General features: G+C 43.1%; 1 protein-coding gene across 1 annotated transcript in view; it reads left to right on the top strand.

The window, feature by feature from the left end:
* DNAH9 (dynein axonemal heavy chain 9) overlaps positions 1 to 21,858 on the top strand; it is a gene marked incomplete at both ends in the record, with an annotated part of 299,172 nt that overhangs the window by 223,813 nt on the left and 53,501 nt on the right. The window contains 6 exons of the mRNA XM_082678963.1: positions 106 to 225; positions 2,259 to 2,447; positions 10,378 to 10,613; positions 14,293 to 14,415; positions 15,388 to 15,592; positions 17,281 to 17,445. Coding sequence (XP_082535089.1) covers positions 106 to 225; positions 2,259 to 2,447; positions 10,378 to 10,613; positions 14,293 to 14,415; positions 15,388 to 15,592; positions 17,281 to 17,445 — 1,038 coding nt within the window. The remainder of the gene's footprint in view (positions 1 to 105; positions 226 to 2,258; positions 2,448 to 10,377; positions 10,614 to 14,292; positions 14,416 to 15,387; positions 15,593 to 17,280; positions 17,446 to 21,858) is intronic.

The raw sequence follows: 21,858 nt of genomic DNA, 5'->3' as shown, positions 1-21,858 counted from the left end.
CCTTACAGCTCCCCCCAGGAGGCCTTCCTTAGAAAGCCCCTACCCGTGAACCCTATCTCTGAAGCACTGGAACTACTGACAGACGTTGTGTTCCTTCCTAAACAGCACCTTAATGAAAACCTGGCCAAACTCACGGCCAAGTTTGAGAAAGCAACAGCTGACAAACTCAAATGTCAGCAAGCAGCTGAAGCGACTGCAGGCACCATCTCCCTTGCAAACCGCCTGGTGAGTGTGAACCTCTTCGGCGGGCTTTAATTACACGAGCTGAGCTTGTCAGGTGCCGCAGAGGTGCAAAATATTAATAGATGAGCAGCTGAGTGCCGCTTTGACTAGGGGGCAAATAATAAAATGCTCTGGGCTGCAGGGACTGACTCCTGAGAAAAGCGTGAATGCCCACCCTGGTCTGGTCAAAGGAGATTTCCCACAGGGATGGTCGGGAGACTGGGGCACTGGATGGATCAGGAAGCTTACGAGAGGTGTGACGTGCTTACATACAAGAGCGTCAGCCAGAGGGAGCGTTAAAGGACAAAGCTAGCATTCGACAGGCAAACCCTGAAGCTCTTACCTATGGGATATTTGATAATAAGGGTGTGGACAGGATGAGGCACTGAGATAGAAGCAGAAAAGAACAAGACAGGTGGTTGACCCTGAACATTGCTGACTATAACCTTGGTCTCTCCAGCAGGACGGTCATTTACACGGCCACTCAGGGCTCTAAGAGCAAGTGTTCCAAGGGCAGGAAGTAGAAGGTCCCACTCTCTTAAGGCCTGGGACCAAAAGCCAGCTCAACATCCTTCCTCTGCGTTCTACTGGTCAAAGCAGTGACAGATCCAGGGAGAGGGAGCACAGACACCAGCTCCTGATGAGACGAGTGTCAGGGGATGTGTAGCCTTTTTAATCCCCCATGGTTTATATTTCTCATCATGAATCAACTAAGAGCCTGCAAAGCAGTGTCCACGGGATGTGATTTCTCTTTATCGAGCGCCTTTTACAGCACCTTCCTCCCCAGTGAAAGGAAGTGGAATCGATCCCTTTTCCCATTTATTCCAGCCCCCATTTATGTATATAACAAAGGCATGTTTCCTAGTTCAGGGAGAAATTAGTCATAACAGTCACTGAATCGGTCGTGCTCCAGTAACAAGAGGTGAAGCCTCAGGTGTGTCTGTGCCCTTGTTTGTTGAACCTGCTGCTGCAGAGCTCTGGGATGATCGTCTTCACTGAATGGTGTGGTCTAGCGACAGCTCGTCCACTAACGTGCAGGAAGCAGTCAGGACCTCCCCGCTGGCCTGTCTTCCGTTCAGTTCCCTGTTTGGTTTCCAGAATTCTGCGCAGCCTTTCTCTGCCCAGCTGGAGCCTTTTTTGCGTTGGTCCTCATAGGAGGCAGGTGGAGCTCTGCTCTAGGACTCAGGATAGGGCAGCTCTGAAGCCATCCCTGTCCCCACCAACCTGGGGTGGTTGAAGTGTCAGAAGACAGGACACTTCGACTTTCTGGTCTTTATCTGTGTGATCTAAGATGGCGTGGGAATGGTCGGTGGGCAAGTCCCTCAGGTCTCCCAGCTCTGACATCCTAGGATGCCATCTTTCCAGGAAGAAAAAGGGATCAGTCATAGCACAGAAGCCGAGCTTCACCGAACAGCCCACCTCACAGTCCTCTGTAGACAGTGTCTATCCTCTGGGAGAGGGCGCCCCCCAACGTGGGCCCCGCAGAGTCGGGCCCTGCTCTGCAGTCTTGGTACTTTGCACACACCCGTGTTTCAGTGCATCTGACTCCGTGTCTTAATTACCATGCCAATCTCCCCACCCACTGTGAATTATTTATAGTGCAATTGATTTTATTTACTTTCACATTTCCAGCATTTGGAGGAGAAGAGAGAGGTACATGATTTTCTGTTACGTTTTGAGGACCAGACACAGTACCAAGTGATGAACACACATGGTCACACTAAATCCTCTTCACGGCTCTTCGAAGTGGGCATATTCATCTCCACACCTGTCAAGGGCAGAGCCTGGAAGGCTGCATTCAGGACCTGTCTCTCCACAGCCCACGTAACACAGAACAGAGAACAGGGGCTCATTGACTGCAGTGTTCACTGCAGCCGGTACAAACCGCCCCCCCCCATTGATCAGAAGGGCCACATAAATGATGTCCTGAGTCTCCTGCTGTGAAGCGTGTGCCATGCATTCTCCGTGGCTGAATCGTGGCTCTGTAGCCTGTGGTATGACGTGTCTTCTCCCCTCTCTGCTCTTTGAAATGATAGGTGGGAGGACTGGCCTCTGAAAACGTGAGGTGGACAGAAGCTGTGCAGAACTTCAAACAACAGGAAAGGAAATTATGTGGAGACGTTTTACTTACTGCGGCTTTCATTTCGTACCTGGGCTTCTTTACAAAGAAATATCGGCGGAGCCTCATGGATGGGACCTGGAGACCCTACCTGAACCAGCTGCAGGTAAGTCCAGCCCGCATCTGTCCTGACGCCACCAGCCTGTGGGGACCAGGGAGCTCATGTGACAGTAATAACACAAACCTCTGAGTCCCTACTTGCGTTCTTCCCCCCACAACCACCTGAGTATCCCCTAGTGACCGCTGAGACCCAGGAAGGAGACCTGTGCGCCCAGGTCCTCCCACACTGCCCTGCACTGTCCTCCACTGCCGTCCAGGCCACCTGAGCACGGCACCTCTCCTCTTCCTGGGTCTCCATGGGAACGCCGGTCCACCACCCCCAGGCTGTCTCCTGACACTCCTCAAAACTATAAAACCCAAGAGGCCCCAAACGCATCCTGTATCTCCCTCCAGCCTTCTTGCTCTTGTGCCAAACTTCATAGCAGCAGTGGAGGAGCATTCCCCAAATGCTGCACCGCACCTTGTTACCGGGCCCCAAAGCTCCCCCGTCTGTGTCTGTGACCCACAGACACCCTTTATGAAAGCAGCTTATCTACTTTGGTCATGTGTATTCAGTTCTCAGTGTGAGTGGGAGGACGTTACTCCCAACTCCTCCCTCTACGCTGACATGATGAAATGGGGAAATGCTAGTTCCCAGCTGAAGAGGGATCAGGATGTGTTACATCTTGACACTTTCACATCACTCACAGTCCTCAATGAGCAAATACTCACTGAGTCTTCAGCCTGCCCTACATGCCACTGGCAGGAGGTACAGAAGACGCTCAAGACCAGGATGTTGGCAGAACAGTCCAGTGGATGAGATGAGTCATGAAAAGCAGCTGCCGTGAGAGTCAGCACAGAAAGTTCACCACGTACAGTAAGGGTTATATTCTAGAATTCATCTGTAGGTGTTTCCTTGGAACACAAAGCCCATACCGTCTAGTGGTGGTTGGCTTAACAGATCAGCTCATAAAATCTCATTCACCTGATGATTTGCTGAACTTACAGCATTGGGAAATAAACAAAAGAGAAAGCTGTTATTTATTCTCCTTCGACACTTGTGGAAAAGGAAATTTTTGAAAGGACGATCATTAGCTGAGCGAATGAAGACGAGGAGCCCAGTGGCCGCCCAGCAAGGGTTTTTCTGGCTTTCTTTGCGGCTCTTAAGCAATTTTTTTTTTTTACATCTTTATTGGACTATAATTGCTTTACAATGGTGTGTTAGTTTCTGCTTTATAACAAAGTGAATCAGTTATTCATATACATATGTTCCCATATCTCCTCCCTCTTGCGTCTCCCTCCCTCCCACCCTCCCTATCCCACCCCTCTAGGTGGTCACAAAGCACCAAGCTGATCTCCCTGTGCTATGCAGCTGCTTCCCACTAGCTATCTATTTTACGTTTGGTAGTGTATATATGTCCATGCCACTCTCTCGCTTTGTCCCAGCTTACCCTTCCCACTCCCCGTGTCCTCAAGTCCATTCTCTAGTAGGTCTGTGCCTTTATTCCTGTTTTTTTTTATATAATTTTTTTCTGCTTTATTGAGATATAATTGACAGGTAACATTACGTAACTTTAAGATGTATGATGTGTTGATTTGATGCACATATATTGTGAAATGATTACCACGGTAGCTTAGTTAATACTTCCATCACCTCACACAATACCATTTCTTTTTTGTGATGAGAACATTTAAGATCTACTCTCTTAGAAACTTTCAAGTGTACAATACAGTATTAACTGTAATCACCATGCTGTACATTAGAATCCCAGAACTTTTCTTATAATGAAAGTTTGTACACTTTGACCAACATCTCCCCATTTCCCCCACCCCCAGCCCCTGGCAACTACCATTCTACACTCTGTTTCTGTGAGGGCTTTTTTAGATTCCACATATAAGTGAGATCATACAGTATTTGTCTTTCCCTGTCTGACTTATTTCACTTAGCATAATGCCCTCAAGGTCCATCCATGTTGTTGCAAATGGCAGGATTTCCTTCTTTCTCATGGCTCAATAAGATTCCATGGTATATGTGTCATTCATATATATGCATACATATATATATGATTCATATGTCATATACATATATATATATATATATATGCACACCATGATTCTTTATCCATTAATTCGTTGACAGACACTTAGGCTGTTCCCATAGCTTGCCTATTGTGGATAATTCTGCAATGAACATGAGGTGCAGATATCTCTTTGAGACAGTGATTTCATTTCCTTCAGATATATAACCAGAAGTAGAATTCCTGGATCATTTGGTAGTTCTATTTTTAATTTTTTTAACATCTTTATTGGAGTATAATTGCTTTACAATGGTATGTTAGTTTCTGCTGTATAACAAAGTGAATCAGCTATACATGTACATATATCCCCATATCTCCTCCCTCTTGCGTCTCCCTCCGACCCTCCCTATCCCACCCCTCTAGGTGGACACAAAGCTCCGAGCTGATCTCCCTGTGCTGTGCGGCTGCTTCCCACTAGCTATCTATTTTACATTTGGTAGTGTATATATATCAGTGCCACTCTCTCACTTCGTCCCAGATTACCCTTCCCCCTTCCCGTGTCCTCAAGTCCATTCTCTACGTCTGCATCTTTATTCCTGTCCTGCCCCTAGGTTCTTCAGAACCTTTTTTTTTTTTAGATTCCATATGTATTTGTTAGCATATGGTATTTGTTTTTCTCTTTCTGATTTACTTCACTCTTTATGACAGACTCTAGGTCCATTCACCTCACTACAGATAACTCAATTTCGTTTCTTTTCATGGCTGAGTAATGTTCCATTGTATATATGTGCCACATCTTCTTTATCCATTCATCTGTCGATGGACACTTAGGTTGCTTCCATGTCCTGGCTATTGTAAATAAGAGTTACAATGAACATTGTGGTACATGACTCATTTTTTTTAACATCTTTATAGGAGTATAATTGCTTTACAATGGTGTGTTAGTTTCTGCTTTATAACAAAGTGAATCAGCTATACATATATCCCCATATCTCCTCCCTCTTGTGTCTCCCTCCCGCTCTCCCTATCCCACCCCTCTAGGTGGTCGCAAAGCACCGAGCTGATCTCCCTATGCTGTGCAGCTGCTTCCCACTAGCTATCGATTTTCGTAGTATATATAAGTCCATGCCACTCTCTCACTTTATCCCAGCTTACCCTCCACCCTCCCTGTGTCCTCAAGTCCAATCTCTACATTTGCATCTTTATTCCTGTCCTGCCCCTAGATTCTTCATACCATTTTTTTTCCTTTAGATTCCATATATATGTGTTAGCATATGGTATTTGTTTTTCTCTTTCTGACTTACTTCACTCTGTATGACAGACTCTAGGTCCATCCACCTCACTACAAATAACTCAATTTCGTTTCTTTTTATGGCTGAGTAATATTCCATTGTATATATGTGCCACATCTTCTTTATCCATTCATCTGTCGATGGACACTTAGGTTGCTTCCATGTCCTGGCTATCGTAAATAAGAGCTACAATGAACATTGTGGTACATGACTCTTTTTGAATTATGGTTTTCTCAGCGTATACGCCCAGTAGTGGGATTTCTGGGTCATATGGGAGCTCTATTTTAGTTTTTTAAGGAACCTTCATACTGTTTTCCATAGTGGCTGTATCAATTTACATTTCCACCAACAGTGCAAGAGGGTCCCCTTTTCTCCACACCCTCTCCAGCATTTACTGTTTGTAGATTTTTTGATGATGGCCATTTTGACTGGTGTGAGGTGATACCTCATTGTAGTTTTGATTTGCATTTCTCTAAATATTAGTAATGTTGAGCATTCTTTCATGTGTTTGCTGGCAATCTGTATATCTTCTTTGGAGAAATGTCTATTTAGATCTTCTACCCATTTTTGGATTGGGTTGTTTGTTTTTTTTGTTATTGAGCTGCATGAGCTGCTTGTAAATTTTGGAGATTAATCCTTTGTCAGTTGTTTCATCTGCAAATATTTTCTCCCATTCTGAGGGTTGTCTTTTCGTCTTGTTTATGGTTTCCTTTGCTGTCCAAAAGTTTTTAAGCTTCATTAGGTCCCATTTGTTTGTTTTTGTTTTTATTTCCATTTCTCTAGGAGGTGGGTCAAAAAAGATCTTGCTGTGATGTATGTCATAGAGTGTTCTGCCTATGTTTTCCTCTAAGAGTTTTATAGTGTCTGGCCTTACATTTAGGTCTTTAATCCATTTTGAGTTTATTTTTGTGTATGCTGTTAGGGAGTGTTCTAATTTCATTCTTTTACATGTAGCTGTCCAGTTTTCCCAGCACCACTTATTGAAGATGCTCTCTTTTCTCCATTGTATATTCTTGCCTCCTTTGTCAAAGATAAGGTGACCATAGGTGCATGGGTTTATCTCTGGGCTTTCTATCCTGTTCCATTGATCTATATTTCTGTTTTTGTGCCACTACCATACTGTCTTGATTACTGTAGCTTTGCAGTATAGTCTGAAGTCAGGGAACCTGATTCCTCCAGCTCCGTTTTTCTTTCTCCAGATTGCTTTGGCTATTCAGTTTCTTTTGTGTTTCCATACAAACTGTGAAATTTTTTGTTCTATTTCTGTAAAAAATGCCATTGGTAGTTTGATAGGGATTGCATTGAATCTGTAGATTGCTTTGGATAGTATAGTCATTTTCACAATGCTGATTCTTCCAATCCATGAACATGGTATATCTCTCCATCTGTTTGTATCATCTTTAATTTCTTTCATTAGTGTCTTATAGTTTACTGCATACAGGTTTTTTGTCTCCTTAGGTAGGTTTATTCCTAGGTATTTTATTCTTTTTGTTGCAATGGTAAATGGGAGTGTTTCCTTAATTTCTCTTTCAGATTTTTCGTCATTAGTGTATAGAAATGCAAGAGAGTTCTGTGCCTTAATCTTGTATCCTGCTACTTTACCAAATCCATTGATTAGCTCTAGTAGTTTTCTGGTAGCATCTTTAGGATTCTCTATGTATAGTATCATGTCATCTGCAAACAGTGACAGTTTTACTTCTTCTTTTCCAATTTAGATTCCTTTTATTTCTTTTTCTTCTCTGACTGCTGTGGCTAAAACTTCCAAAACTATGTTAAATAATAGTGGTAAGAGTGGGCAACCTTGTCTTGTTCCTGATCTTAGTGGAAATGGTTTCAGTTTTTCACCATTGAGAACAATGTTGGCTGTGGGTTTGTCATATATGGCCTTTATTATGTTGAGGTAAATTCCTTCTATGCCTACTTTCTGGAGAGTTTTTATCATAAATCGGTGTTGAATTTTGTTGAAAGCTTTTTCTGCATCTATTGAGATGATCATATGGTTTTTCTCCTTCAGTTTGTTAATATGGTTTATCACATTGATTGATTTGCATATATTGAAGAATCCTTGCATTCCTGGGATAAACCCCACTTTATCATGTTGTATGCTCCTTTTAATGTGCTGTTGGATTCTGTTTGCTAGTATTTTGTTGAGGATTTTTGCATCTATGTTCATCAGTGATATTGGCCTGTAGTTTTCTTTCTTTGTGACATCCTTGTCTGGTTTTGGTATCAGGGTGATGGTGGCCTTGTAGAATGAGTTTGGGAGTGTTCCTCCGTCTGCTATATTTTGGAAGAGTTTGAGAAGGATAGATGTTAGCTTTTCTCTAAATGTTTGATAGAATTCACCTATGAATCCATCTGGTCCTGGGCTTTTGTTGGAAGATTTTTAATCACAGTTTCAATTTTAGTGCTTGTGATTGGTCTGTTTATATTTTCTATTTCTTCCTGGTTCAGTCTTAGGAGGTTGTGCATTTCTAAGAATCTGTCCATTTCTTCCAGGTTGTCCATTTTATTGGCATATACTTACTTGTAGTAATCTCTCATGATCCTTTGTATTCTGCAGTGTCAGTTGTTACTTCTCCTTTTTCATTTCTAATTCTATTGATTTGAGTCTTCTCTCTTTCTTTCTTGATGAGTCTGGCTAGTGGTTTATCAATTTTGTTTATCTTCTCAAAGAGCCAGCTTTTAGTTTTATTGATCTTAGCTATTGTTTCCTTCATTTCTTTTTCATTTATTTTTGATCTGATCTTTATGATTTCTTTCCTTCTGCTAACTTTGGGGTTTTTTGGTTCTTCCTTCTCTAATTGCTTTAGGTGTAAAGTCAGGTTGTTTATTTGAGATGTTTCTTGTTTCTTGAGGTAGGATTGTATTGCTATAAACTTCCCTCTTAGGACTGCTTTTGCTGCATCCCATAGGTTTTGGGTCATCATGTTTTCATTGTCATTTGTTTCCAGGTAGTTTTTGATTTCCTCTTTGATTTCTTCAATGATCTCTTGGTTATTTAGTAGCATATTGTTTAGCCTCCATGTGTTTGTATTTTTTACAGTATTTTTCCTGTAATTTAATCTAGTCTCATAGCATTGTGATCAGAAAAGATATTTGATACGATTTTAATTTTCTTAAATATACCAAGGCTTGATTTGTGACCCATCTTAAGATACTTAAGTATTTTTATGCCACAAACCCCTTTGGCAGTCTGGTAACACCTATAGAATCCTTCTCACAGTAATGTTTTTTAGTGTATAAAGTAGAATGCATATGATTACAAAGGAAAACAATTCTATTGAAGTACACTTCTGATCCCAGGATAAGAACCTCCAGTGGCTGGTTTCCCTTTTGAGGTTTGCTCGAAGGTATAGCACTGGCCATTCGTACCCTTAGCAGGTGTAATTAAAGGGAAAGGAGATGGTCTGGAGAGGTTTTACTGAGATAACTGGGAAGACGAACTGCAGAGAAGAGAAAGTTGGAGAGGTTAAAGGGCATATGTGTGAACCTCAAAAGCATTCTAAGTGAAAGCAGCCAGACACAACAGGTCACGTATTGTATGATTCCATTTATGTGAAACCTCCAGAATAGGTAAATCCATATAGGCAGAAAGCAGATTAGAGGCTCCTGAGAACTGGGGGTAGCAGGGAATAGGGAGTGACTGCTGATAGACTTGGGGCTTCCTTTTGGGGGGAAGAAAATGTTTTGGAACGAGATAGAGCTGATGGTTGCACATCGTGAGCGTACTAAACACCATTGACTTGTGCACTCTAAAATGGTTAGGGAATGTGAATTTCACCCCAGTGTTTTAAAAAGTATATGTGGGGCTTCCCTGGTGGCGCAGTGGTTGAGGGCCCGCCTGCCGATGCAGGGGACACGGGTTCGTGCCCCAGTCTGGGAAGATCCCACGTGCCGCAGAGCGGCTGGGCCTGTGAGCCATGGCCGCTGAGCCTGCGCGTCCGGAGCCTGTGCTCCACGGCGGGAGAGGCCACAACAGTGAGAGGCCCGCGTACCGCAAAAAAAAAAAAAAAAAAAAAGTATATGTGTTTCCAATGAAAACAATTACTTGTAGAAGAATTAAATGAGCTGAGAGAGGTCAACGAGAAGAAAAGGAAGGGTTCCCGGGGGGACAGAGACCAAGGGGAGACATTCCCTGGCCTGGTGGTTTGTTCCTGGGTCTCCCAGTGTGGGGAGAAGTCCTCAAGCAGCCCTTCCAGGGGGTGGGGTTGTCCATGGCAGGGGGAAGGGGAGCGTCTGCAGTCCTTTGCAAGCTGGGCATCAGCAGCAAGCGGTGATGCTGAGAGGAGAGGGTGGTCAGTACGGGCTGGTGTGGGCCTGGTCTGTGAAGCATAGAAATGTAGCAGGAAGTGACCCTGCTAACATGGGTGAGGGCGATGGAGGCTGTTGATTAAGATACAAATGACCTATGGTAGACATTTGACTTGGGTGAATGTACTGAAGAACAGAGGATGACACGGGCAGAATTCCTGCTGCTGTTCACCCATCAAGAGAAAAAAGACTATCAGGACGTTAAGAAAACCTGCTTCCAGGAATGATGACACAGCCAGGAAAGTGCTCCTCAGGGGGACTTTGGTCTTTCTTTTAGAGGAGTTCTGTCCTTTGAGTGAGCTGCAGACCCCACCCCCAGCTGAGAGCGCATGCTTCTGTTCTGAGCGTGTGTGCGGCCTTTCTTCGCCACCAGGTTCCCATCCCAGTGACCCCCAACCTAGATCCCCTGAGGATGCTGACGGATGATGCCGACGTGGCTGCCTGGCAGAACGAGGGCCTCCCTGCAGACCGCATGTCCACGGAGAATGCCACCATCCTCCTCAGCTGCGAGCGCTGGCCACTCATGGTGGACCCTCAGCTACAAGGCGTTAAATGGATCAAGAACAAGTATGGCAAGGACCTCCAGGTCACCCAGATTGGCCAGAAGGGGTAGGTGGCTGTGCACAGAAGTTCCCACCTTGCCGTTTATGCAGAGGGAAATAATGTGATGAGCAGGTTTTAAGCCGCTGTGGATTGTTTCTATCCTCCTGGTTCCTCCAGGAGTTTTCTCCTGTTTTTCCTCTCACTTTAGGAAATGTCTCAGTGAGAGATGCTTGGGTACTGAGTCTCTGCTTTTCTTTCTTTTTCATATTTTTATCTTTATTTTTATTGGAGTACAGTTGGTTTACAATGTTGTGTTAGTTTCTGCTGTACAGCAAAGTGGATCAGCAAAGTGGATACATATCTCCACTTTTTTTTAGATTCTTTTCCCATATAGGTCATTACAGAGTATTGAGTAGAGTTCCCTGTGCTACACAGTAGGTCCTTATTGCTATCTATTTTATATACAGTAGTGTGTATATGTCAATCCCAATCTCCCAATTTGTCCCTCCCCCCTTTCCCCCCGGTAACTATAAGTTTATTTTCTACATTTGTGACTCTATTTCTGTTTGGTAAATAAGTTCATTTGTACCATTGTTTTAGATCCCATATATAAGCGATATCATATATTTGTCTTTCTCTGTCCGACTTGCTTCACTCAGTATAACATGTGCTTTTCTTTCTCATTAGAAATCATAAGCGTCAGCCTCCCGACCCATTCCTGAGTCCTTCTTCCACCAGCCCAGGGGTTCACCCTCCCATCTCTCCTGGAATACTTCCTGCTTCCCAAGCACCCTATTCCATTGTCAGACAGCTCTGTGTTTTACAGTCTTTCTCACATTTAGTCAAAAACTGCCTCTCGTAGCTCTCTTCTACCCTTTGTTCCTACCTCTGCCCCAGAACCACAGAGAACGTAAAGCGTCTCTCTCCTGAGGAACGATGGGACATTTGCAGTGGGGTGCTTAGCAGCTGAGATAGTTATGGAACCTTCGGAACCGTTTGCACCTGCCATGTGGCTTTATCCATACATGGTGGGGGAGTTACTGCACACGTCAAGGGACATGAACAACAGGGAGAATGTCTGACCAGCACCCACCGCACTTCATGGGCCTCAGCTCCTCTCCCCCCACTGCTTCATTCACTTCGTTGTAACTTAGCTTTGTAGCTTCAGTTCTCAATTCTTGTTCTGTGTCTCTAGGAGACATGAGAAAAATAGGATGGGGCAATGAACAGGAGGGAGAGGGCCAGAGATCACTTATTAGGTGGTCGATATGTGTTGGTCTTGGTGTTAGGAGCTTTACCTCAAATGCTTTTTAATCCACACGACCAATGAGGTTAGTGTTATTGGTACCATTTTCTCATTTGAGGAAATAGAGTTTCACACAAGTTAAGGAATTTCCCCAAGAGTACACAGTTTTAAAGGCAATGGATATTTGCACACCCATGTTCAAAGCAGCGTTATTCACAATAGCCAAATGGTAGAAGGTAATCCAAGTGACCATCAACAGATGAATGGATAAACAGAATGTGGTGTATCAATACAATGAAATATTATTCAGCCTTGAAAAGGAAGGAAATTCTGTCCTATGCTACAGCATGGGCGAACCTTGAGATGAATGTGCCAAGTAAATAAGCCAGTCATAAAAGGACAACTACTGTACAGTTCCACTTACATAAGGTCCCTAGAGTAGTCAAATTCATAGAGACAGAAAGTAGAATGGTGGTCCCAGGGGCTGTAGTAGACAATAGTCTACCACAATTTAAAAATAATTAGTTAAAATTTTTAAAAATTAATGGAGGCAGTATTGGAACCGAGGTGGTCTTCACTTCAAAGCCCACGTTTATCCACTCTTAACATACAACCACCAGCGTGAGGCTTGCTGCCCTGGCCACATGTCCCAAACATGCTTGTCCAGGGGTCCAGACCACCCACGGTTGTTTAAATCAAGCATGCAATGTTCAGAAAATAGTTAAATCACATGTTGAATACCCGGATGGATCCTTTCTTATAGAGAGGGCAGGTGGGAAATGAATGCCGTGGTAGGACACAACATAGTTTTATCTGTGTCATCAGTCATGGTAATCTAATCCTGGCCTTCCCTTCAAACTTTGATTAAAATATTCCTCTCTAATTGACCAATAACTGCATTTTAGACACAAGTATTTGTTCTTTTTACTCATTCTTATATCCATAGTACTGAAAATAGTGCCTGACATATAGTAGTTAATTCTCTGTTCATGTCCCTTGATTACTGTTCTATTGGGTGATTTTCTAGATTTGTTGTGTATTATTTGAATACAAATATTACATTATAGATAGTATGGGTTAAGACCGTTAAGTGTAATCTCCCTTCATCAGTGAATGGAAAAGTGTTCAAGGGTGTCATTTGCCTTTTAATTTTGTGAGGTCTAACATACAACTTTTTTTTTTGGTCAGATATGTCACATTTCTTCTATAAATCATATTTAGAAAATTCTTTTTTCTGTCCAGAAATTATATAAATATTCATATAGAAGAGTTTTTATGGTTTTTTATGGTTTTCTTTTTACACTAAAATCCAATCACCTGAAATATATTTTCAGGTACTATATAAGTTACAGACCTAATTTTCACTTTTCAAGTGGTTAGCCATGGTTCCAATACCATTTATTAAATTCTCCATCCTTTCTCCAGTTAATTAGAGATGACATTTTACTCTATATTAAAACATTTTATTAGCTTTTATGCTTTTCTATTTATACAATACTATACCAGCCTTTAATTATTTCGTTTTATATTTAGTAACATTTATTGTGGCATTTCTCATTACAAAAGTAATATATCATCAGTAAAAAAAGAAGGTGAGGGGAGTTACCCAAAGAAATAAATAGGCCCTATAATTCATCATTTTTTCCCAACACTCCCAACTTCTGGTGTATGATATTCTTTAAGACTTCTTTCTACATATCTGTATTGTTGAAATTATAAGAAATATTTTATTATCAGCTAATGTGAGTCCCTCTTCTTGTTCTTCATGAGCTTTTATTTTTTTAAAAAAAACATTCTCATTGTTTTCTTTTAGATTAACTTAAAGATTTTTGGTCAAGGTTTATAAAGTTATATTGTTATTTATTGTGTGAATTGGAATCACATTGAACTTATAAATCTATTTAGGGGAAATCAATTTTTTATGTGCTTGTTAAACTCTACATAATATTGAAAAATTAAAAATAGCCTAGCTTTTGGTAATTGATTGTTAAATAAATTAAGGTGTATCAATACAGTCTAATACCCAGGCACATAAATATTGTTATAGAAGAATATTTAATGACATGGGAAAATGTTTACATTTTATGCACAAAAACCAGGTTATAAAAGAAATGAGCTACATGGATCAAATAAAAATAAACATAAATATAAATACAGACATAAATAAAAATATAAATAATATAAAATAAATAGAAATAGTAATAATAAACTTGAAAATATATCCAAACATCTACAGGCAATACCAAAATGTAAATGACACAAGGATGACAGTTAATTTTCCTATTCTTTTTTGCATTTTGTCACTTTTCCCTTTTTATAAGAAATAGTTCAGATCACATAAATATCATTTTAGATAGAGAAAAATATGCCAGCTGTCTGACGTCATCCCAGATAGCAGTGCCTCCAAGTTTACTGCTGTGCTTCAGGGCCACGGCTGCCTGTTGACTGTCTCCAGTCCACCCCTTGATGCAGGCTTACTCCGCCCACCTGTCTCCTCAGCTACCTTCAAACTGTCGAGCGTGCCCTGGAAGCTGGGGAGGTGGTGCTGATTGAAAACCTAGAGGAGTCCATCGATCCTGTGCTGGGACCCCTGCTTGGGAGAGAAGGCGTTAAGAAAGGACGGTGAGACCCAGCTATACTGCTGGCCCTTCTGAGGGGCTGGTTCACGACCCCTGGTAGAGCTGTGCACAGACCCGCTCCTCCTAGAACTTCCTCTCCTCAGCTCACATCAAGTAGGCCCCCTGAAGCACACCTTTCATTCTGCCAGAAGAGGAACATTTAGCTGCCCTCATGCCCTAGAGGCAGTTCCAGAGGAACTTCCATCAGCCAGCTCACTGGCTTGCTGCTCAACGACCCCAGTGCACTAGTCTAGAGCAGCGTTAGAGGGAAGGTGGTGAAAAAGCAGTCTGACTTTGAACCGTGAGCAGTTCATCTAAGGCAGTCGTCTGAGTTCTGAGAGCTCAGTGCTTTGTCAGCTTGATGAACCCCTGTTGCTCTGGGTGCTGGTGGCTGATCAGGGCTCAGCAAGAGTCTGGGAGGAGGAGGAGGAGGAGAAGAGGGGCAGGACAAGGGCCACAGGCACATAGGAGGGGGGTGAGAATTATCAGAAGGGAGCCTCACCCACTGCCCAGGCCATAAGCCGCCTTTTCAAGTCCTTAGGATGTGCTTATTTACTTAATTAACGATTTTCACCCGTAGAAGTAATGCTCCATCAGCCATGAGACAAAGCAAGCCCTATTGCTAGCCTATAAATCACCTTCGTGCAAACTCTAAGAAGGTTCCCCTTCCTGCAAATGCTTTACTGCCATCTGCTGGAAACATTCCATAATGCATTCACGTACACGGACCACAAAGTGAGTGGCTCTTCCTCCAGCTGTGCCCGCAAAATCAGATGTGGTGGCTGTGGGAGAAGGTCTGTCACCCTCCACCCCTGTTCCCTGCCTGAGGACTCAACCTAGACATGCTCGGGAGGAGTCATCTGAGTATGGCAATATTGTTTGCTGTGATTTTGCAAAAAAAACCCGTCTAGGATTCTGTCCCTGACCAAAGCTCACAGGAAGGCACTCCACCTTCACATGAGCCCTTGTGTTCCAGGTTCATTAAAATCGGAGACAAAGAGTGTGAGTACAATCCCAAGTTCCGGCTCATCCTTCACACCAAGCTGGCCAATCCTCACTACCAACCCGAGCTGCAGGCTCAGGCCACCCTGATCAACTTCACTGTGACCAGGGACGGCCTGGAGGACCAGCTGCTGGCCGCTGTGGTCAGCATGGAGAGGCCAGACCTGGAGAAGCTGAAGGTGCGTCAGGTACCCAGCAAGGAAGGGAGGAAGGAGATGCCCTGCCACCAGACCTTGCCTTGTGCCCCACTCTGGGATAGGTGGGACTGTTCCTCCAGAAGCTGAGCAGCATGGTTTCACTAGAGCTCGGAGGAGTGCCAGCACCATCCAGCCACCTGGAACACCCTACTGGGAAACAGGATAGAGCAGGCTGAAGAACAGGAGGCAGGAGGCAGCTGGGAGAACCCACACTCCTGTCCAAGAGCAGGACTGGCACAGGCTGTACAGGAACATGTTTGGGCCTCTCACCACATGTGCTCCGCATCTGTGTCCAGAACTAAGTGGGGTTCAGTCCTGCAAGGGCAGTAGAAACGGATTCAGCCACTTTAGGGTAGCGTCTTAATCAGCTTGGGCTGCCATCACAAAGTACCGTAGACTGTGTGGCTTGAGCAGCAGACATTTATTTTCTCACAGTCTGGAAGCTGGAAGTCTGAGTTAGGGGTCCAGTTTCTGGTGAGACCTCTCTTCCTGGCTGGTAGGTGGCCACTGTCTCACCATGTACTCATAGACCTCTTCCTTGTGTGTGCAGAGAGAGCAAGCTCTCTGATGTCTCCGCTTATAAGGGCACTAATCCCACCATGAGGACCCCATCCTCATGACCTCATTTAACCTTAATTACCTCCACCTCCAATACAGTCACATGGGGGAGGGGAGTTAGGGCTTCAACATATGAACTTGGGAGCGGGCACACTTTTGTCCATAGCAAATAGTATCCTTTTCCCCTCTCCTTAGACACGATTAGATTATAAAAGCAGGGGGATATTAGAGTGCCAGGGGGCTAATTTAAATTGGAAAGGTCAGAAAAAGATTCTATGAGGGGGTGGCATGAGCCTTTGGTTCAGAGCACCCGCAGCAGAGAGAAGAGTGAATTCTGGTTATAAAGCAAGATGGAGGCATGTGTTTTTAAGAAACAGAAGATAGGCCAGGGGTGACTGTGGCTGGGGCCTCCAACAAGAAGTGTTCTTTCCATGGATCCAAAGGCAATAATCCCAGGCGGTACAAGAGCAGAGAAAGCGCAGCTGCCTGAGGTTACATGTGCACCTACCCACAGTAAGAGGGTGCCCAGTGCTTTAGGACGTAGAACCGAACAATCAGAAAGGGAGAGGAGGTAAGATCTGCCTGGATACCAAGGCCCCGCTCCAGCCTTAAGGAGGGCTCCTGCGATCATCTTGTTGAAACTGTATAAAACCATTTCTAGTTGGTTGTTTTTTTTAAGGTCATCTATAGGAGAGCTCTTCCCTTGGGGGCCAGCAAAGTGGTGATAGACAGGACCTTCCAGAGAAGTAAAACTTGACCCCACCCTCTAACTATTCCCAGAAATAACTTCCATTTAGTGACTAGACCGTGTCCCAGCATTGTGTTAAGCCTTGTACAGCACTCCTACGAGTAGGGCCAGGGTTAACCCAGCTGAGGTTATGACGTGTTAAGAGGTAACTCAGCCCAAGGTCACATGACTAGTAACCGGTACAGTTGGGGTTCAGGTCACCTGCTGATTTTGTCTGCTTGTGGTCCCGAGCACTCTGCTATCCTGCTTCCAGTTTGCTAAGGGAAGGGATTCTGGCCCATAACCCTTTATCTATTCAGACCTACCCCGAGAACAGGATGCTCTGGGCTTCTACACCTGACTCTCCCTTATGTGATATTTGCAGTCAGATCTCACGAAGCAGCAGAATGGCTTCAAAATCACCCTCAAAACATTAGAAGACAACCTGCTTTCTCGCCTTTCCTCGGCCTCTGGGAACTTCCTGGGAGAAACGGCTTTGTTGGAGAACCTTGAGATCACCAAGCAGACCGCTGCGGAAGTTGAGAAAAAGGTAAGACCTGGCAGCCTAGGCTGGCGGACAGAGGCCCTCCTCCTGCTCCCTGAGTCCGACTTCTAGGGGAACAAAAGAGTAACAGGTGGCTCTTCCATCTTCCTGAGTGTCTCCTAGAAAGTCAAGCTAGGCAGGATTCCTAAAATGACTACCTCACATCCTGCGTTACGGAGTGCCCCCATCTCCTGGGAAATGCTCTTGACAGCTCTACTCCACAAACGTTTGACGAGTACTTACATCTGCGCAGGGCCTCGTGTTCTGTGCAGGAAATAGTCGCTCACACTGACTACCTCAGTGAGTCCATGGAATTGCCCTGAAGCTAAGGAATCACACTGTTGTACAAGTTGGCTGGTTCAGGCATGATTGCACCCCGAGAAAACTCACAGCCTGCCAAAAGCTCACAAGTCTGATTTTAATGGGAAAACTTCAACGACGTCCAGGGAAACTCAGCTCTCAAAAAAAAAAAAAAACCGGTATCATCCTGCGAAACTACTTAGCATATAGCTTCTTTCCTTTGTTTCACAGTTCGGGAGACTTTTATTCCCCCTTGCGGGAATAAAAGTCTGCCCTTCCCCAGCAGACTGCTGACCCTACAGGGGCCCTTTCACATTCTCAGTCCTGCTCTTGGACCAGAAGAGGAAGTAAGTTACTGGTTCTGAGCAGGATAAGCATGTCTGTAACAGTGTCCAGGAATGATGCACCTTTGAAGGAATACCTTTATTGTCAGTTTATTGGGATTTCTCCAAATATGAGAAATAAGACTTTGTTTGAGGTAGGGACAAGTTAGGAAAAATGAAAAGTAATGATGGGCAGGGCAGACAAACCAGGTCCTACTCACTCTGAGATAACAGACAACTAAGGCTGGAATGAGAGACTGAAAGGTGGAAGGTCCAGCCTCGCCTTGTCTCCTCAGTCGCTGTGTGACCACCAGGTTTTACTGCTGGTTCTCTACGGCCTCCATGTCTCTAGAGAGGGGCATGCAAAGTTTGTAAAACAATTATGGTAGAAGCTCCACTGCCCTGGGCAGGAGAGATGGGGGAACAGAGCCCAACTCACACAGAGGGAGAAGGTCAGAGACGGAATGGACCTCCTCTCTTTCTTTATCCTTTTCTTTAAAGTCAATGAACAATTATTGAGCACCTGCTGTGTGCCAGGCTTTTTGTATGCAGCCTTTTATTCTTTTGTTGTTTCTTTTCTTTTTGTCTTCTTTTTCTCTTTCATTCATCCAATGAATACTTGGTTGGAAGCTGTTATATTCCAAATTCCATGGCAGAAGGTGGGGGTACCACAAGGAGGCCAAGAATCCCAGGCTTCCAGAACCTGGTCCTCTAAGGGAGAAGGACAGGCAATTACAAAACTGTGATGAGGGCTGTGGGAGAGGAAGCATGGAGAGTCATGAACACACAGAGGAAGAGCACTCAACCCATGTTGGGTTAGCGGTAGAAGGATGTTTCCCTTTAGTATGAGTGGAACATTGAGAGATTGTAGAGGGGATGGAAGTAGTCACTGGAGATGAGGCATGAAAGGGAGGCTGGCTCCATCACAAAGGATTTTGTAGACCATGCTAAGAAGTGTGGGCTGTAGATGGGAGTTAGGGTTCCTAAAAGAGGTGGGTTTTTTCCCCTCTTTAGACAAGAGAGTAACATGATCAGATCTGTGCTTTAGGAAGATCACTCCAGCTCCAATCCAGAGGAGAGCTTGGGGAAGCAGGAGGCAGAGAAAGCAGGAGGAGGTACAGTAATTCAGATTAGAAGTGATGGCATTCTGAAGTAGGGCTGGCAGTGATGGTACAAAGAAGTGGGCAAATTCAAGAGCTATGGGCAACTTCAAGGAGATAGAATTGGAAAACTTGTTAACTGATTGGATATGATTATATATGGATAAAAGTATTGTCGAGGAAATGTCTCAGTTCCAGGAATAAACATCTAGATAGGTATTGGTGCCAACACCTGAGAGAAGAGAGCATAAGTGGATTTGGGGGTGAGAAGAAATGATGATTTTAGTTTATGTCATGTTGAGTTTGAAATGCCTCTGGGCCATGCACATGAGAACATCCTGTGGGTTTTGGGATATATGATCTTGGCTGGTGATAGAGTGCTGAGACTTTTTAGTGAGTAGTTGATTGTTGAAACTTTAGGAGTGGATGAAGTCTCCTGGGAGGTGTGTGTGCAGTGATAAGACTGGGAATAGAGCACTGAAGTATATTAATACATTTCAGGACAAGTACAGAAGATGGAAAGCATGGAATAGAGTGGAGGTGGGAGGAAAAGCAGGTAAATAAGGCATTATGAAAGAAAGCATTTCAGGAAGGGATGTCAGTGGTGTCAAATGACGCTGAGAACGCAAATAAGATACAGCTGAGATGTATCCACTGAATTTTGCAAAAAGGAGTTATCAATAATCTTGAGGAGAATGGTTTCCATGAAGTAGCAGAAGCAGAAGCCAGACTGCCTTAGAATGAGAGTAAATGGGAGTTGAGAAAGGGGAAGTGAGTATAGACAACTCTTTAAAGAAGCCAGACTATAAAATGGTAGAAAGAGAAAGGATTGTAACTTAAGGAGGGCATAGCATCCTTGGAGGATTTTTCTCCAAGATGGCAGAGACTGAGCTTACTAAGATCCTAGCTGGACATTGGAGGATGCATGGATTGTAAAGGAAAAGGAGCCATTGAGAAGAAGAGTTGAATGTACAGAAATGAGAAGTAGTGATCAGTACAATGGGGTACATAAGAAATCAGGGGAAATGTAATTCAGGTCACTGATGAAGAGCTTATCTTTAGAAATATGGAGAGTTAATTCCAATATAATGGGGGAGAGGGGGCAAACATGAATCTACAAATGGTCCATAAGTCAATGTGAGCAATGGGGTCAGGGGGGTCAGAAAATTAAGGGAGTGGGAGGGAAGGCAGAATTAAGGAAACTCCTTCCTAATGGTCCCTATACAATACATCTGTGAAAGCATGAGTCATAGTCATGGTCATCTGCTTAGAATGAGGGGATGGTGGTGACGTAGGGTGCTTGGGGAAAGGAGTGAAGGTTTACAATAGTTGTTGTGGGAGATGAGAATGAAAGTTGACTAAGGACATAGATTAATGCACAGCATTAAGGACCCAGGTGAGCACGGACAGTGTGAATCTGTGGTAACACAATCTGAGCAATTATGTGATTTTTATTCCATTCCACTCCATCCTGAGAATCTTTGTCTTTTAACTACTGAATTTGACCAATTTACATTTACTAACATTACTGATATAGTTGGATTTCTTTCTACTATCTCAATTTGTACTTTCTTTTAACCATGCTTTTTGTTTATTTTTTCTCCTTTCTTGATTTTTCTTTATCGTCCTCTTTAATCCTTTGCTGATTTTAAAGTTATTTACTCTATTTTATTAATTAACCTTGTTTCATTTATATATGAGAAATATATTTCATTTTATAGGTGACTTAACAATATATGTATTGACTTAACAAAGTCTAAAATTAAGCACTATATCTAGCCTCTTCCAAAACAATATTAGGACGTTAGAATACTTGGTCATTTTGTCCATCTTCTGCTACTGTTTTATAACACTTTAGTTCCACCTTGCTTTTATCTACTACTTCCAAACTGATCATGTTTTTTATAGTCTTTGTTATTTTTTTATAATATATTTTTTTGGGCTGCACCACACGGCATGTGGGATCTTAGTTCCCTGACCAGGGATCCAACCTGTGCCCCCTGTAGTGGAAGCATGGAGTCTTAACCCTGGACCACGGGGGAAGTCCCCAGCAGGCTTTGTTATTTAGATTGACCGTATATTTAAGAAATTCTTGCATCTCATTTATTCCTTTTGGATTCAGTTTTCTTCTGATTGAAACAAATAATTGCTTCTTCAGCAGCCTGTGGATAGTAAGCTGTCTTTGATATTGACTGCTTCTTCAAAGTAAAACCTCTGGTCTTTAATCAATTTTGGAAAATTCTTAACTATTATAGCTCAAATATTGCCTCTCTTTCTCTATTCTGTACTCATTTCTGTTAGACGTATTTTTTTTCTTTTTTTTTTAGATGTATTTTAAATCTTTTCATTTTATCTGCCAAGTCTCAACCTCTTTTACACATTTTCCATCTTTATTTCTCTCTGAGCTGCTTGTGTAACAATTTCCTCAGAATTTATCTTTTAGTTTGCTTATTCTCTTTCAACTCAAGTCCATTATTTAACCAGTCACTGAGTTTTCCATTTTAATAACTGTATTCTTGTTTTTAGAAGTTCTATTTAGTTCTTTTTCAGATAATGTCTGTTTTTTTTATAATGTCCTGATTTTATGCTTTCTTTTATCTGTACTGCTTTTAAACACAATTAGCTAATGGTAGGTAGTTCAGTCATCTTCTGCTCTTGGGATGCTAATCTTTCTGGGATTTTTTTTTGGCGGGGGA

The sequence above is a fragment of the Grampus griseus genome (assembly GCF_964374135.1).
Source record: "Grampus griseus genome assembly, chromosome: 20".
Taxonomy (NCBI): domain Eukaryota; kingdom Metazoa; phylum Chordata; class Mammalia; order Artiodactyla; family Delphinidae; genus Grampus; species Grampus griseus.
The sequence above is the reverse complement of the archived record's forward strand: the minus strand, read 5'-3'. Positions and strand labels throughout refer to the sequence as shown.